Source organism: Mytilus californianus, unplaced genomic scaffold, assembly GCF_021869535.1.
Source record: "Mytilus californianus isolate M0D057914Y unplaced genomic scaffold, xbMytCali1.0.p SCAF_11, whole genome shotgun sequence".
In the NCBI taxonomy this organism is placed as follows: domain Eukaryota; kingdom Metazoa; phylum Mollusca; class Bivalvia; order Mytilida; family Mytilidae; genus Mytilus; species Mytilus californianus.
Window position 1 is genome coordinate 48,109,633 of NW_026262593.1, and position 19,132 is coordinate 48,128,764.

Below are 19,132 nucleotides of genomic sequence, written 5' to 3' on the forward strand. Positions count from 1 at the left end.
TTTCAAGTGTAATGTGATGCTTAACTCACAACAAAACAATTCCTTTGTTCACCAATTCATACCTTGATCATCAATTATGAGATGACAAAAAGATAAGTTAATCACTTGGGCATTTTAATTCAATGAATAGAAATTTTCAAAAGAAGTGAACATAATTCAGTTATGGTCAGTAACACCTGGAGCATGCAGCTTGGTCAATTGATTCCAAAACAAAAGATTTGTATGTTTTTGAGTTCTAGAAAAAACAAGACTTCACTTATTCATGTTTTGTTGTTCTTGAAATACTTAAATATTTACAAATACTACTGTCGTACTGATGCAGTTAAAATGTGCCCTTTTGTAAATTTCATGCCATAAATTGAAACAGAGAAAGGAAGTCCATGTAAACTGTTTTTTTGGGAAAGACGGCTTCAAGCCGTCAATTCCCTATGTGGCTGGCCAGACTTCCAAGCCCCTCACGTCACTCATTTTGATTTTATAGTTGGGGAAAACACCTCAAAATTTCATACTGAATTGATGAGAAGGAGACACACAAATGAACAGATTGACTTTAAACACTTTTTTACACATTTGCCGTCTGTATCTCGTGAAATTATCGTATCTTGAGCTCTCCTTAACATTATTTACGTTTCTTTTACAATCTGGAAAAATTAGTATTACGAAATATTCTAAATATATCCAACCTAGTGACGTCATGGTTGGAATTCCACACTAGGTAGAAGCAGGGATATCCTTTCCTCATTATTAAAATCATTCACAGAAATCGTGTATGATTTAGAAATCGGTATTTGTTTATTTAAAAACATAATTATGTTTGCTGTAGATGATTCAAACATGCAATACTTTGATTTGTAGGTCCACTTTCATGGTAAACAATGGGGATACATGGGATTTGGGAGAGAAACGTCAGTTTTCATTCTTTTCTGTAACTGTATTGAGAATCTCTCCTCCAATACAGGAGCACCTCAAATTGATGAGTGATTATCCACCTTAAGAAAAGTTTCTGTATCTGAACACTTAAAATGTGATATTTATTATATGATAAGTAGTTTTCCATTAAAACAAAATTTTATGTACCAACATAATCATTGTAATGGTAAAAAAAAATATAAAATTTTCAAATGGCTTTTTGTAGTTTAAACATATTTAAATGGAAATTTAAAACTGAATAGACTTTTCAGTCCTCACTTTATCGAGAAAAAATTTAAAATCTTAGAGCATGTAGAGCCCTATCATAAAAAATGGAGAAATGCCCTAGCTTGCAATTTTGTGGTATACAATAAAAATATATATATATTGTTGTAGCTATTAAATGATAGAATTTAATTGAATTTTAGATAATTAACTTTCAACTTTAATGAAATGTTTTGAATTAGAAGGTGCCAATCTCTTTATTGGTCCAAATTGATTCTATGATGAATTCTTGGCTAAGGAAATGAAATTATATTCAATATTATCAATCTTTCTACATGTTTTTGCTCATTCTTTGTATGAAGACTATCAAAAGATACAAAAAAAAAATAGAAACATTTGCCGTCTTTTCCCTCAGAGCTTTTAAGCTCTTTGATTTTTAACACCAGAAATCTGGGGTGTTCCCAGCTGAAAACAGAGAATACCCAACTTTTCCTGACTTGTGCCCAACCTGTAGTATAGACATCTAGCTGTGTCATTTGTTTTCATATATTGGATCAAATATTTAATTTGTTTCGCACACATACATTGTGACATGTCGTTTTATACATTTGGAACAACAACAATACTACAACGTGATAAATGTCAAACATGTTCAAAGTCGCTTTTAACCCTAATGCTGCCGCTAATCTTATGTGGTTAATACATTTCGTAATTAACATTGTTCTTGTATAATATGGGCGTCTAGAATCATTCATCCAATATACAATTTATTTATTATTTATATAGCCTTAATTTATTATATGTTCATCAGGTGTTTACTGAAAAGTAAACATATTTTCCTTTAAGAATTTGTTGAAATTTCAAAAACTCAAGTATTATATCTGACCGCTAACGATGGTTACAGATCCATTTTGGGAACGTTTAAAGCTTTGACCTTGATACAAGCCATATCGATCAGCATGATTGTACAAATGTAATAGAACAATACTGGGGAGAACCTGGGCCTGCAAAACCTCTTAAAGTTCTTCAGTATGGTATACATGATATAAATTGAGCCGTATTTACATGTACATGTAGTCTGTGTAAAATATTTTTCAAAAGTTATTGTATCTACCTTTGGTGACCACCTAAATGAAACAGAAAGGAGTTGGTGTATTAATTCAGGACACAAAATCTCTACAGTCAGCCACATAATAAATGCTAATGAAAAGTGACTTTATTGTTCATCATTCCAAAGTCACAGTAAGGTCATCAACATTGAGCTAAAACTCGAACCTTACTGCAAGTTGAAAATTACTACCATATGTTTTTGCCAGGAGGCATGAAATAATTAAATGATTACAGTGTATGTTTATATTCCTTGCCTAATAATAATATATTTTTGTATATCTTTATGTAGGTATTTATTCTTCAGGTGTCAATGAAAATCTCACCATAATTTTTCAAAAAATTAGAAATTTTCATCTGAAGATTTGTCATTGACAGAACATGCAGGAAGATTAAGCCCCCCATTTTCATGATTTTAGAGGAGAAAGAAGATTGTTATGCCCCCACAGTAGCCGAGGGGGCATTAAGTGTTACCCTTGTCTGTCTGTACGTACGTACGTCCCAAAATTGGTTTCCGTTCTCTAACTTTAGTTTGCCTCAACCAAATGTTATGAAACTTATACACAATGCTTATTACCACAAAACACAGATCAAGTTTAAATTTTGGTGGCGTTACTTTTACCGTTTTAGAGTTATGCCCCTTTATAAATGAAAAAAATCCTGAAATATTTGTTTCTGTTCTCTTATTAGATATAAGAAGATGTGGAATGAGTGCCAATGAGACAACTCTCCATCCAAGTCACAATTCATAAAAGTAAACTATTATAGGTCAAAGTACGGCCTTCAACACGGAGGTTTGTCTCACACCACACAGCAAGCTATAAAGGGCCCCAAAAATAAAAAAAAGGGGCATAACTCTAACTTTAGTTTGCCTCAACCAAATGTTATGTTACTTATGCACAATGCTTATTACCACAAAACTCAGAACAAGTACAAATTTGGGTAGTGTCACTTTTACAGTTCTTGAGTTATATCCCTTTATAACGTTATATGCAAGCGGGGGCATTATCTGTGTCCCATGGACACATTCCCCATTTATTTAACATATCACCAACATTAAATTCCTAAACTTAGCTTGAATATATATATTTATCATGTTCATGATAATAATTTTATAAACATCAATATTTAAACTGTTTTTGAGTTAAATTATTTATCAAAGAAAAAGTTCTGAAAAAAAGTTTCGACTGCAAATCTGTCACTTTATAGGTTTGGAAAGTTGACTTTCATGACCTCTATGTTCTATTATTTACAAATGTATTTATTTTTATTTTACATCTAATTTAACATACAGATTTCAAGTCTTCCATCTTACTACACAATGTTTTGATTTTGCTGATAGAGAACCAAATGGATCCTAAACACAAAGAGTTATTGATCAGGAAGAAGGTAGAATTGGTAGAGAATCTCAATGTGTCTGATGGTCTATTTACACAGTTGATAGCAAGGAAAATATTTAACCAGCGCATGGTTAGAACTATACAGGTAATGACATTTATTTATCACGGGCGAATTTAAGGGGCACACAGTGACACTACACTCCCCTTAACAATGGAAAATTTTCAAAATTTTTGGCTTCCCTCTGCTCTGCATTTTTGTTAGATTCAAGACCCTAACTTCAAATCCAGTATCTGCACCTGAATCAGTGTTTCACATCATGTCTGTATAGCTGTGTTCATGTTTTCAAGTTTTTAATATCCTGTATATTTATTTTAGTTACAAAAAGATATTTGTGTTGCATGCCAAAAGATATATTTAGAAGGACAGTTGTAGAATTTGTTTATTCAAAGGGAAAGAAAAACAACATAGATTATTTCATCTTTTTCATGTTGCAGTTTGATATATCAGGGTTGGTAGTAACAAATGTAGGTCAAATTAATTTTAATTGAAAATCCATGTAGGCTAGCAACATAAGGAAGAAAATAAACACATGAAAGTTGTCAAAAGAACTTAATAGAAATGTTTTATTGGACTTTTTGGGAGTTCTCATCAGGTATAGTCATACCTTAATTTATCTCTACAATGTAAAAAAATAGAGACTAACATAGACTATAAAATAAGAAGATATACCATAATGGTATGATTGCCAATGAGACAACTATCCACCAGAGCTCAAATGAAGCTGTAAGCAACTTTAGGTCACTGTACGTCCTTCAACAATGATCACATCTATAAGGTATAGTAAGCTATAAGAGGCCCCAATACCACCACAAAATGTAAAACAATTCAAATGAGAAAACCAACAGCGTCATTTATGTACAAAACAATAATCGAAAAACAAATATAGACTGGGACCATCGACAACTAGTGATTTACGGGCTCCCAGCTTGGAAAACTCACATTTACAATGTGGCGGTGTTAAACATGTTTGAGAGTGCTCAACCTCCCCACTAACCTGGGACAGTGGTATAACAGCACAACATAAGAATGAACTGTTCAAATCAGTTGAAAAGGCTTGAAACTTGTCTTACGTGATCAGCAAATATTTTTTTCAAATTAAGGTACAAAAGAACATGTTATATAGTGTTGCATATAAAAATAGATATGATCCACAAGTACAACGGGAACACGGTAATGTATATATAAATATTAACAAGAAACAGAGAAAATAAGGTAAAATAGCAGAGAAATTAAAGAATTGAATCTTACAATTGAATGGTTTTTCAGTTGAAGAAAATTCCCCAATTGATTTTTTGAACCACTTGTTAATTAAATTTTCTTTTGACTTACTTAGATTCATTATTTTTCTTTGTATACCAATTTTCGTGGATTTCGTGGGCACAGGTGAACCACTAATGACAAATTTTCCAATGACTTGTATACAGACTTAGGCAAAACCACGAAATTAAATATCCACGAAAGTGTAAGTTTTCCTCAATCCACGAAAATTGGTACCCATGAAAATAAATGATTCCAAAGTATAACAAATATGATTTGTGTCCCTTAATTTCCAGTTTCAATACAAAATGTTGGAATCTTAAAAATTGGAGTGTATTCAATTTTTTCTTTCCCTAGCAAAATACTACTTATATAAAAGATGTTTTATCAAATTGTCGCAGGGGCAGGAAATGCATTTTATGCTTTTATCAACGTTTTATCTTTTCATAGATTGATTTTCACGAAATTTATTAAGATAGAAATTCAAGGTCTAAACTGATTGATACTTTATCGTTTTCTTTATTCGAAAGATAGATAAAACGCATTTGCTCCATTAAGTATACAACATAAAACAAATCTTAAATTGTACGGTTTTACTAAAGTTTTATTGACATTAATAGAGTAGCAAACATTCTGTATATCCATCTGTCTACCGTTGAAGTCATATGTTGACCACTAATCTCTTTATCATGTTATTCTGTGTTGTTGTGATGTTGTTTCATTTAGAATAAAACCTCACCAAGTACCTACACCTTGAATTATTCATATAACTGTGTTATATTGGCTTTTTTTATTATTATCATTTAACATTCTATGAAATACACACACAAAACGAAATATTGGCAACAGCGAAAACCACAAAAACAAACAAAAGTGATCCAAGGGCTTTGAAAGGGACACTGAGAAGCGTGGCTGTGTTGATCATGGCACATACAAATTCAGTGATAAGCAGTCGTTGTAGCTTTTATAGTATTCTCAATGTTAAGTTTACTGGGATATATGAGATGCGAGCATTTACTGAAAAAATAACTGGACTAGTTGATTTACCTTTTGTGTTTTAGAAGGTTTTGTATGAATTTTGCTTCATATGAGTACACACAAAGATCCACCTGTATGACTGCACAATAGGTACCATTGGAAAAGAGGATGGGATTATGGCTACGACAATTTGACAATGTTCACCTATTTGAATATGTTATCAGACTTGTCGTTTTTGTTGTGTTTAGGTTCTCTCTCATATAGTTTTCCAGAAAATACCAAAACCGCAAACATGGATATAAATTGCTATTTGAGCGCAATAATTCCGTTAAGTTGTAAATGTTGGTATTTTGACTAATTTTAGATCTTTTGATCTTGATCATTCTTGCTGTATCTTCTAACTTTCTACTAAAGTTTTTGCTATTATAGAAAAAATAAATAAAATCGTCATTACAGTGCAATAACTCCTACGATGAGTCGAAGTAAATGTTTAGGAGTTGAAATTGTGTTGGCCCTTAACCAGGGTTATCTTATGATAAGGTGTTCTGGAATAGTAACATATCCTGCTTCACATGTTGCACCCTTCGATTCGGTATGTCATATTTGAGGAAACGAGGTGAAGTCGTGGTATATTTAGTTTCTTTCAATTTCTTCAAAACCTGATTATTTAAAGGGTATTGAGAAAAGTAAATGAGGCAGAAAATCAAAACATCGAATAAGGATTACAATTACAATATATATAAAACAATAGATAGAGCAGTCGAAAATTCTCATAAAAACTATACTAAACAGCCCGACAAAGAGACATAAGTACAACATAACAGACATATAATTAACACAGGGTAAATACATAGTGTTATAGGAATTTTTTGTTAAACAATAACAGGGAGCAAGGATAATACACGGTAATTGATATAAAGAAATAAAACATAAACATAAAAGAAAACGTAAACAGTTCTCTTACAAGCAAAAATCCCTAACTGTGAAATATAAGGGCAAACACTAATGGCACGGGAGTACATTCTCCTGCATTCACACAGAACTAGCAACAAACCAGGAAGTCAATATAAAAATAAGAAGATATGGTTTGATTTCCAATGATACAACTCTCCACCAGAAACGAAATGACGTAGAACTTAGCAAAAGGCTTATAACTTTAACGCCAGATAAATCAAATTCGAAGTTGGAGAGTAATGACAAAAAAATCCAAACAAAGCTTGAGTCAGTGTCTGGGGGTAGAAACACCTTGTTGTTATGAAAAATGCATTGGATCGATACTGCTGTTTGTGATATATAAGTCCCAGAAGGTATTACCTGTGTCAAGTTGGGCAATTCATTTTCCATAGGCGACAATGGTATCATTTTAATCAATTCCTCTGTCCATATCGTAAACTTGGATATGTGTGATGGCTTGTTTCCAAGCTTAGACATTTTCACACACGTGGTAAAAATTTTGGGGAACAAAGTGAGATTAAAATGTTTCAAAAATTTAGAAACCCTGAAAGGACCCACGTGATGCCGCATCAGCAAGTGAAAAGTCCTTATTTTCATACAGTTGAATTCTCTGGAAAAAATTCAGTTCTGAACAAACATTTGATAACTGCAAAGTTTTTACATCTTTATTGTACAGTGTTCTGCTCTTCAAAAAAGCACAAATGGTTAAACTCAGTCAATTACTAAAAATAACATCATGTCCAATTTCATTGCATACAGGTTTTTTCATTTCTATTTATAGTTTGAGTTCCTCTATTTGATGCGTATTAGGGATATTGACCCACCTGATAAGTAGTGATTCGGGACTGTCATTATTTATTAAATATCTTTTTTTTCAAATTCTCCGTTGATAATTTTAGAAATTATTAGGAAACTAAGGTTATACTTTCTTAAGGCAAAGTAGACCGTAAATGCATTGGATATAATAGCTCTTCACGTGTTTCAGCACATAAACATCCTTGTAAAATTTTTGGTCTCGAGCGTACCTGATGAAAGATAAATCCAGATAGGCTCTTCGGACTCATACATTGATAGAGTATGATATTCATTTAATAAACAGTAAATTTACTGAAGATGCATGTATCAAATTGAATGATAGTTCACATCAACACTAAAGTGATGACTACTTGGCTATATGCTTAACTTCCACGACGATGACAAAGGCATATTACAGTTATTCGTATAAAATAACATTTTACCAATTGGTTTTGGATTTTTATTCACATATAAATATACATAAATGGGGCAATATAGGTAATTGATTTTACATAGGCGGTAATGGTAACGTCTTCCTCTGTAGCACAGTCCATATCGTAAATTTGGATATGCATGATGGCTCATTTCGAAGCTGAGACATTTTCACATATGTGGTTAAATTTTCGGGGTACAAAGTGTGATTCATTTTTCCGTAAATTAGCACACCCCGAAAATCCTTTCGTGATGCGGCTCCTGGTGGTAAAAAAAAACTTTTTTTTACACAATAAGTTCTTTGAAAATTTAATACTTTGCATACATTTAATAACTGCATAGTTTTTACACATTTATTCTATGGTCCTCTACTTTTCAAATCAACATAAATGGTTTAGCTCAGTCACTTGTTCAAAATAGAAACATGTCCAATATAAATATACAGAGATTTTTTGTTTATGCACAACTTTTGTGTTCCTCAATTTGAGGCGCATTAGGGATATTGACCCATATTGAAATCCATAGTTCTGATTTTTCCAAATATTCTTGTGTCATCTTCATCGGTATGACTTTCTAAATAAATCTATGTATTTTTGTCCATTTCTGAAAGAAAATAAAGTTGTTTCAGCACTATAAGGCAATGACCGTTTTATCAGTATATTTATCAATTATGAATACAATGTGTAAGTATAATTGATTTCTTCCAGTATACCTTTACAAGTCAAAATATGGATAAGACATCTGAGGATAACCTTCAATTACAATAAACAGACCCTGTTAAAGCATTTAATAAAATTGTCCGATGTCTTAAAGTGCATTTTGACTGAGAAACTATGCAAAAATGTAGATTTTATCAAAAACCCTTAAAACATTCTGAATATTTTTTACCACTTGAAATCTGTTATTTCAACCTTAGAAACCACTCTAAACTGCTGTGAATGTTATATTTATCATATAATTTTAGCACAATGAAGTGCAAATTTTAAAAACTTGTCCTTTTACATAATTCTATTTAAAAAAAAGGTTTTTTATATGTATTTCATTTCAAACCCTTTATCAGTGAGAGATGCACATCAGGTTTTTAAGTAAACATTATAACATCACACGTTTTATGATGTCATTTAATAGCGACTGATTAAAATAATGCTAAGCACAGTTTGCAGTGCTACATAACGAACAGTTGCCTTATGGTTTAACTCAAAATGTCGAGTCGAAAAGATCAGTAACTAAGCATTTTTATTAAATATCAAGACCATAGCAACAGTTTTCATATCAGCATATTTTCAACATTCTGACTTTAATTTGAATTGCATAAATACCATAAATAAACAATTTAAAGCTTGCCTAATAAAACAAAATGCTTACCAGTGATTCATAACTTTATAAAACCTCTAATTTGCCGTCTCAGGTTTAAACTGGAATGATATGTCTGAAACTGAAATAAGACAAATAATTGCCTCAGGTTGTTTTTTCATTTCATTTAAATACAAACTACTATTGAGAGAGAAAAAATCAAATTCTTCAAAGTTTTTATCACAATAAAAGAGAGATGCTCTCCCTGATGACTTCACAACCTTCAGTTTAACCTTTTATTATAATCGGTAATAGCTTATTAGCTAAATAGGTGAAGCACCTTGTTTTTAAAAGGTTTGACCCTCCCCCTTTTTCACCGAGAAAAGACAATATCTTGTGATTTGCTACTGTGCATTTAATATATTAATTATACTTTTCTCAAAATATGTGTGTCTGTTTATTTGCATATTTCAATGACCAGCTGCTAATTAATAGTCAAATATTGGTTTACAACACTAGTATCAAATTATACTCGTACGGAGAGTGTTATTTCCCTTTATTATAAGCTATTCCTGTAGACTGGAATGATAATAACATAACAATGTCTTTAGTGTGTAATTTTGACTTACTATTTAACAAGATTAAATGTTTCCATAAGAAGTTATTCCTTTTTCAAGTCAATGACATGTGCCTTCCTTCAGCGTCTCGATCATGCATGTAATTTTAAACAAAGATTTGCCTAAAAGAAGTGCTCCAGCCCCGTGACAGTCATACATTTCAAATGCATAAATTGCTGCTGATCTTTATAAATAATGTTAATCAAAAACAAACTGTGATAACTAGGTATTTTAAAAGACAACTAACCTTCATTTTCACAATTTTCTCTGGTGTACAAGATGCAAATGGTGAAGTTGAAGTCATCCCTTCGTAAATCTTACGGACGCCATCACGAGTTGGTTGACCGTTATGGAATAACCGTTTCACAGATGATATCGGATATGTTCCTTATGTCGTAACTAAAATACCCTCCCCTTTCACGAATGTGACTTACTGAATTAGACTATTTACCGGATTTGTAATAACATAAGCAACACGACGGGTGCCACATGTGGAGCAGGATCTGCTTACCCTTCCGGAGCACCTGAGATCACCCCCAGTTTTTGGTGGGGTTCGTGTTGCTTAGTCTTTGGTTTTCTATGTTGTGTCATCTGTACTATTATTTGTCTGTTTGTCTTTTTATTTTTGGTCATGGCGTTGTCAGTTTGTTTTCGATCTATGAGTTTGACTATCCCTCTGGTATCTTTCGTTTCTCTCTTATGCAAATAATATCTAAGCACTGAAATAGTATTTACCTGCACAGCATATACTTCCCAAAAAACAAGCAGTTACTTCTAGAATTGAAATCAATCTACGGTATGTTGATTAAATTGTGCACATGTGATTATATAGTGTCGTTTCAGGTACAAAACACAAAACATCTTGCTAGAATGGCTTCCTTATGAATTTTATAGAATTCGGCAATCCGAAAAGTGAAGTATTATGAAGTATTCAAGATATATATATTGTTTTATTCAAATTGCTAATTAACATTTTATTTTTTATAATTTCTAAACTTATACAAGTCCTATCAACTAATTATCATCATCATACTATTGTGTGAAAAATAAAATATCTTATCGAATTAACATTATGATAACTGATAAGAAATTTTATCAGTTAGACAAGTCGTTTAACTGAAGTACCAACATGCACTCATGTATTGATTATATATATTCGCAAAGACCCTCATACGCAACGACTATTGAATTTTTTTCTTGTTAAAAGCCAGTCAGTAGATAATTTGAGTTGAATAGTTTAATTTTTTTGTCCATTTTTAGCATTGTACTATTATAACTAAATATTATATTGTAGGTGTATGAAAGCGTTTGTCAATTTGGATGTATCTATTTTACACCTTGATTTTATTGTGAATGCAGGATGATAGCGTGTAATAATTTAGGACATCCTTCCGCATTTTAATCTTTTTTCATGGTCAAAACTCATCAAAGATAGCAGGCTTATAGTTTGGTATGTCAGACGCGCGTTTCATCTACATAGATTAATATATGCGACTTGTACCTCAATATTTGCTGACTTCTTGTTGAACAGGTGTTTGTAAATAAATACAATGAAACGATAAAATGAGGTTAGATTTCAGTAACTGTAAAAAGGGGCGGAAGATACCAAGTGGACGTTTAAAACACATTAGTCGAACAAAAATTGACAACAATGCTAAGCAACACTAAACCCACAAAACACAGAGGTGATCCGGGGTGTAAGACAATCCTGCTCTACTATTGGCAGCCGTAATTATCTGATGGTAAGTACAAATTCGGTGATGAGTCTCATTTTGTGAAGTCAAAATCACAGAAAAAAGGACGGGATTGTGTTAACGACAATTGGATCATATTCGTGGTAACCTGTGACACAGGTATCCATAACTGTCAACCATTTCGTAATGGCGTCCGTAAAAATTTTGAAGGGATGGTTTTAGCTTTACCACTTGGAACCATTGGTTCAATAGCTTCTTGTGAACCGCAACCTTTTTTTAGGGAAATAATGATAGCAAAAAGAACGATCTGGAATATCGTGAAACTAGTAGATATATACTCCATATGCAGGCGCTGCTAAAATGTTACTACACAAAAATGGAAAGTTCTCAAATGGAAAGCTGAAATTATCACTTTTGCCGTAAAGTTTTGTTTTGATCCGACCCTAATTATCAATTTTTACATGAAACTGTGTCTGTGGTATACTTTATATCAAGTTCGATGGGATAGATACGTTTGACTTGTTTTGTGGAGGACATCAGCTGGCTGCTAAGTATGTAGCTAAATGTGAAGGTAAACAATAATGCTAGGGTTCTTTTTTTTTTTCATCATGGGAAGCTCCCGTTTACAAATACGCTGTATCTGAGTATTAGGTTTTAAAAATAACATAGTTGTCGTATTTGTGCAAATTTACCTCCAGTACAAATCAGGGTATGTACATTAAAACCTAAGTTGTGATATTTTCCCTTCTCATATGTGTCAACTATCTTTTTTTCACTGGCAACAGTCTTGTTTATTCTCTGTCATGAAAAAGTTACACTGTAAATAAACTCGTCATAGATACCAGGATTGAAATATTGTATTTGCGCCTGACGCGCGTTTCGTCTACAAAAGACTCATCAGTGACGCTCGATTAAAAAAAAGTTAAAAAGGCCAAATAAAGTACGAGGTTGAAGAGCATTAAGGACCAAATAATTCCTAAAAGTTTTGCCAAATACAGCTAAGGTAATCTATTCCTGATGTAGAAAAGCCTTAGTATTTCAAAAATGTAAAGTTTTGTAAACAGTTAATTTATAATTATGACCATATCAATGATAATTCATGTCAACACAGAAGTGCTGAATACTGGGCTGGTGATACCCTCGGGGAATAAAAACTCCACCAGCAGTGGCATCGACCCAGTGGTTTTAAATAAACTCATCATAGATACCAGGATTGAAATTGTGTATTTGCGCCAGACGCGCGTTTCGTCTACAAAAGACTCTTCAGTGACGCTCGAATAAAAAAAAGCTAAAAATGCCAAATAAAGTACGAAGTTGAAGAGCATTGAAGACCAAAAATTCCTAAAAGTTTTTGCCAAATACAGCTAAGGTAATCTATTCCTGAGATAGAAAAGCCTTAGTATTTTAAAAATGTTAAGTTTTGTAAACAGTTAATTTATAATTATGAATATATCAATGATAATTCATGTCAACACAGAAGTGTTGAATACTGGGCTGGTGATACCCTCGGGGAATAAAAACTCCACCAGCAGTGGCATCGACCCAGTGGTTGTAAATAAACTCATCATAAATACCAGGATTGAAATTTTGTATTTGCGCCAGACGCGCGTAAGTGACATCTATTAAAGATCTAAAATTTCTTACCTAGCAGGGATACCCGCAACAGGGTAGAACAATCAGTTATCTGTCAGAAAAAAAAGAAATTAAAAAATCAGCAACCGGGAAAATGTATGATGTATCCGAAATGATCTCTTTGAATGAAATCATCGATAAAGCAATAGAGGATTATCAAGGGCCCCTTTTAAATGTTTGCTTTTTGTTTAAATTTAATTATTTTTTCATGGAAATTTCCATCGAATAAAAAGAGAAAATCATTAAAAAGTTCAATATTTGCTCAACATCCAGCTATTACTCTTTTGACCATACAAGTGTCAAGTTAGAACAGACATTTTGTAAGACGTTGGTCGTCTTAACAGAATATTACAGTCAAGGACCATTTTGGTGTTAAAAGGAATAACTGAACAAGATATTAATTGATGTTCAATGAACTTTGTTTACTGAATATGAATCTTCTGACTATAAATTCGAACAACTTAGCAATTATTTAGCCGTTTACATTCAGATACCCATATATTTTGTCTAAGAATTTTCTGAAAAGGGGCTTTTTGTAAGTTCTAGAAAACAATAATGAAACCAAAATATTGATCACACATTGCTTTTTCTACTTCTTTTGTTGACCGTGGTGAAATATCTATTTCACAATTGACGAACATTATGATCCGATTGTCGTAATCACAATCCCGTCCTTTTTGAATGTGACAGCTTCGAATTTGTACTGAATTGGGCAACACGACGGTAGTGCATGTGGAACGGGAGCTGTTTACCCTTTTCTGGAGAACCCGAGATCACCCTCCACCCCGACGGTTTATGGTAGGGTTTGTGTTGCTTAGTTTTTAGTTTTTTAGACTGTTGTTTGTCTTTTTTGTCGTTTTTCGTATTTTGCCATGGTATTGTCAGTTCGTCTTCGACTTATGAATTATGAGCTATGTATATCCCTTAGGTATCGTTTGCATCTCTATGATAGTATGTGAGTATGGAGATGATTTTAAGCAAACCATTGTCTCATAATTACAATTTTTAAGTGTCTATTAATAAATCCTAACTATGAAAAAAAAGCTTTATATCCTTGATAATGCCGCAATACCTTTTTATTGTTACAAAGGATAATAGGATAACTACACCGCAGACTGTCGACTCATCAGAAAGCTTTAAATTGAAAGAAATCTGACAGAAAGTATTGCATTCAACACAGAAATGTGGTTGCACCATTCATTTGCTAGATTAACTTATATACAAATGTTATTATTTCTTGCAATCGAGCCGTTTTGACCCTTTCTAATTTTTTGTCATTGAAACGATAAATATTGCGTCAAATCGATTGAAAACGGGAATTGGGAATTTAACCTTGTGTTAATTCAGTAGAAATGCATAGCTTCAATATTGGTGTCATGCTTTTTGGCATAATATCTTTGAAAAAGCAGCAGCATAGCGGTTAATTAGTAAACCTTAATGAATGCAAGGAACAGTCTGAATATATTGTACAGCAAATATACTGTACATAACATGCAGGGATTTTTAAATATTGCTTTAAATATCAGTGCTAAGATGTGTTTACGGTGAATGATATAGTATCAGGTCCTTTTAGTCATTTAATTTATATTTTACTTATACCATTTTTTTTTATTAAAAAGCATACTGGAAAGGAGAAGGTATGATAACTGCCATTATATTTAACTGCAAGAACGATTAACTTATTGAAGCCTTTCAAGATTATGTTAAATGTATTGATGAATGAACAGGTTAAGATAATATGGAGCATTCAGTGCAAACAGGTCACTTGTGCGGTCATTATAACTTCATGAACAAAATTTACATATTTGACCTAACATGGCAATTTAACGCTTAGTTTTTGGTCATAGTATACATGTGCCACAGCTTTACACAAAAAGATATTTTACGCACATTTATAGCTGTGTAAAATGCATTTTGTAGAACAAAATATCGTTTTGAGTAAAAGGGTTGCTTATAATTAAATATCAATGACAATGACAATTTCTAAACATGAGGCTATTTTTCATTTTTTTTTAGTTTGGCACTACATGTAAGAAGTTTGAAGTCCTAATATAAACATAAGGAGATGATGTATGATTGCTAATGAGACAAATATCCACCAAGTTCATATGAAGTGGGTGTTTGCAATTAATGCCAATATGTGAGACAAAATTCAAAAATATAAATACTGATGTCCGACAAACTATTAATGAACAAATAAAGGATGTTATTTGGTTAATTTACAATACTTTTTGATATAGGGGGAAAAAACATTGGCTTATCATACCTTATCCTTTAAGGGGGAACATAAAAATGTTTTCAACACTGAACTAAAGTGTAAAATTTTTAATTACTAGTAGTCAATGTCACTCCTCTTTAATTTTGTGGTAGCTTATATCTTATTGTTCTGCACTATCATAAAACGGTAAAATCGATCGGTACGAAATCCATTTCATACTCAACTTAACTAGCATGATTACATGAAAATGTATTATGATAGCCAACAACATAAACATTTTTATCATATAAAGTTCTGTTATTTGTTTTGCATTCTTACATAATAAAAAGTATATTTTTAGATTTATGCAATATGTAAATATTTGAAATCCAGGGGAAAACCAGGAGCAAAGTTAATTTTCATATTTCGTTTTTATCACGTACGTATGTGGATTAAGTGATAAAAAAAAGATACACCTTAAGCAAAATCGAAGAACAAATATGGTGTATTATGAGGTTTTAATGAAGTAACACCAAAGACTAACATGGGGGATTTAGATTGGTTTTCCGACGTTTATCAAATTGTAAAAATTATCAAGATGAATTTTTTACTATTTTATTCGACAAATATATACCTTTACAAAAACAGGTGTTATGAGGTGAACTGGCAATTGAGTAATCTAAATATATAGTTTTAAATTGTAAATATTATACTGAAATTCAAAGGAGAAATGTATAGGAAATATACTTAAATTTCAGTCACAGATTTACTGATTACTAGATTGCTGTGCAAAGTATGAGATTAGGTGGAACAACCTTTCACTCACAAGGCACTGAAATGTTTCAATTAGAAAAATTAAATTCCATGATTTTGGAAATTAAAATACAGAAATGAATAGAAAAAATTGGATCTGACCAGGCTTTTATGAAACCTTGCAATGTTGGTTTTTTGGAAGGGGGTAAAGGGGGGCAGTGTGTGTTGGAAGGTAAAAAAACAATCACTTGAATGTTAATACATAGTCAGGGATGTTAATGATTTTTAACTATTAAAGTCCAACAACACAAAAAACGACAAAGATGATATTTTTTTCAAAGATCAATCGGGTGGATACCCAGTTCTATTTAATAAATAGAAAAACTCTCTTTTGACAAAATGAAATAAACGATAAAAGTTGAATGTTTGAATTATCTATTTATATTTGTATGGTTGATTAATTGATTGGTTGTTTGTGATTAACGCTACTTTCAGCACTCTTGGCTATATGATGGAGGTCATTTTTACTGAAGAAAGCCGGAGTACCTTGAGAGAACCACCGATCATCGACAAGACTGCTTGTGTGGTTTTTATATTACTTCATTATATCTGTATACTTTAAAATTTTATGATGAAGCCATTTTTTGGCCCATTGAATTTGATAATCCTAAAATATTATAAATGTACCAAATAACATATTTCAGAAGTTTTATTATTGAAACTTCTTATAATTAGCACAAAACAGCAAAAAAACTGCAAAAATATCCTCATTTTGATATCTTGTCATTAATGTTTAGATTTGAGCAGAACTTTACACAAATATTTTTTTACTTCAAAATGTATTGAACAAAAATGTTAATATATGTAACATATCTTTGTGTATATAGCTGCCGCTCATAAATAATTTGACCAAACACTGCGAGAAATGGCCTTTTGAATTCAAATTGTTTAATTTGACATGTTTATGATGTCATAGTGACATCACAACGGACCTTTGTGCATGAAAGTATCTACATTATATACACCTATTCATCTAAAACCTATCAATAAAATGAACATAATTTAGAAAGGCTAGAATACGTTAACTTTTTCCGCAATTTCAAGGGCCAAATACCGTTTCTCATCATTCCCCTTACTTTTTGTGGTTTGAGAAAAGGCTCTGTTTTGATGATTTTTCATATTATAGTTTTATTGTATCAAAAATGTATATTTCATGAGCTTATAATTCCCATGACAACTACAACATCGGTAATTAGGTATATACAATAATTACTGTGAGAAATTTCTAGTGGAATGACATGACAGATTACTACATCTTTCAAGACCAAGTGGTTATTAACTTTTTTAAAAACGACCAACATTTCATCCTATTGTTAAAAAATTGGTGTAAACGGGAGTAATCTGACAAAAAGTCACTTGACTCGATTTGAATATATGTCTGAATAAATTCGCATATCACATTCAGAAAATAATTTTGGAAATCAATTACAGAGTAAGTAATACAACCATTTCTAGAATGAAAAAAACAAAATTTTAGTACTCGCAGATCATTTTGTTTTTATACCGGGCGACAAAGCAGCCAAGAATGGGTTTAAAACAAATTTGGTATTGAATATTTTATATGTACTTGTAAAGATCTATATGGAATTAATATTAAGTATATGTCAAATTTCTACCAAAAAGGCGGTTACTGCATGGTGTGAACTTTACAGTAAAATGACCGAACGTTCAAAACAAAGTATTCTTGAAGAGAATATATTTGGTAACAACAGTATAAATTGGAAAAGGAAACCTTAGTTCTTCCCTTCCTTTACCAAGAGTCATATCGCCAAAATAAAAGATATTTGGAATATCGAAACGGAAACCTTTTATTGTAATAAAATAGTATTTAATAAACTAAAAGATAAACGTAATTTGATATGTGAATACAATCTTATAAAGAAATCTATCCCCACTGATTGGAGTAACGAACTTAGAAGCGCCATTAGAAATCCAATACATTTGAAGCACGTAAAATTCCAGAATAACAAAATATATGAAAAGAAAATTTATACCCCCAGAAAAAAATCAATTAAAATCATTACAAACAATACTAAATAAATGTACTAGTGCAAAATGTGAAATAAAATGGAATAGAACATTTCATACGGAACTAGACTGGCAATCAGTTTGGAAAAAGCTACACAACAATATATTCCAATTTCAATGGAAATCACTACATAATATTCATTATACTGAATTTAAATTGTACCAAATGCGAAAGTCCAATGGCCTATGTAACTTATGTGGTAATTTTTTTGAAAACCCAAGAACATCTATTCTCTTATTGTTATAAAATTCAAAAGACCATTGATGAAGTAAAAAGATTGCAATCTATGTGCATAGATATAACGCTTAACTTTGATGTCCTAAACATGATTATTGGATATAATCTTGATAAAAAGCAGATAAATATTGGAAATTTGATAGTGTTAACGGGAAAATGTAGTATTCAACAAAACAGTATCTAATGAAATATCTATCCTCCGTATTTTTAAGAAAAATATGAATGATTTTATCAAAATGATCGCTAAATCAAACAAAAAGAACTTATTCGGAAAAGACAATCTGGACCGTTTATCTCAAATATTGTAATCACTATCAATTATGGAATTTGCTTATCATTTGTTTAGTGTTTGCTCATTATACAGATATACATATATATTTATGAAATAACATATGCCTCGGTATTATAGTTATATTTATCATTTGAATACAAAAAGCACTCTTTGAACTAGAATAGTGTTTACTACTTCATTTACAAACAATCCCCATTATTTATATAAGTAATTATATAGTTTATATTAAATACATATTTATATAACATACTATATAATTGTATTACTTTT

General features: G+C 31.6%; 1 protein-coding gene across 1 annotated transcript in view; it reads left to right on the forward strand.

Annotated features, from left to right (window-relative positions):
• Positions 1-3,639: 3,639 nt before the first annotated feature.
• LOC127720223 (caspase-2-like) overlaps positions 3,640-19,132 on the forward strand; it is a 66,065-nt gene continuing 50,572 nt past the window's right edge. The window contains exon 1 of the mRNA XM_052226704.1: positions 3,640-3,726. Within this exon, the coding sequence (XP_052082664.1) occupies positions 3,709-3,726 (18 nt within the window). The 5' untranslated portion in view covers positions 3,640-3,708. The remainder of the gene's footprint in view (positions 3,727-19,132) is intronic.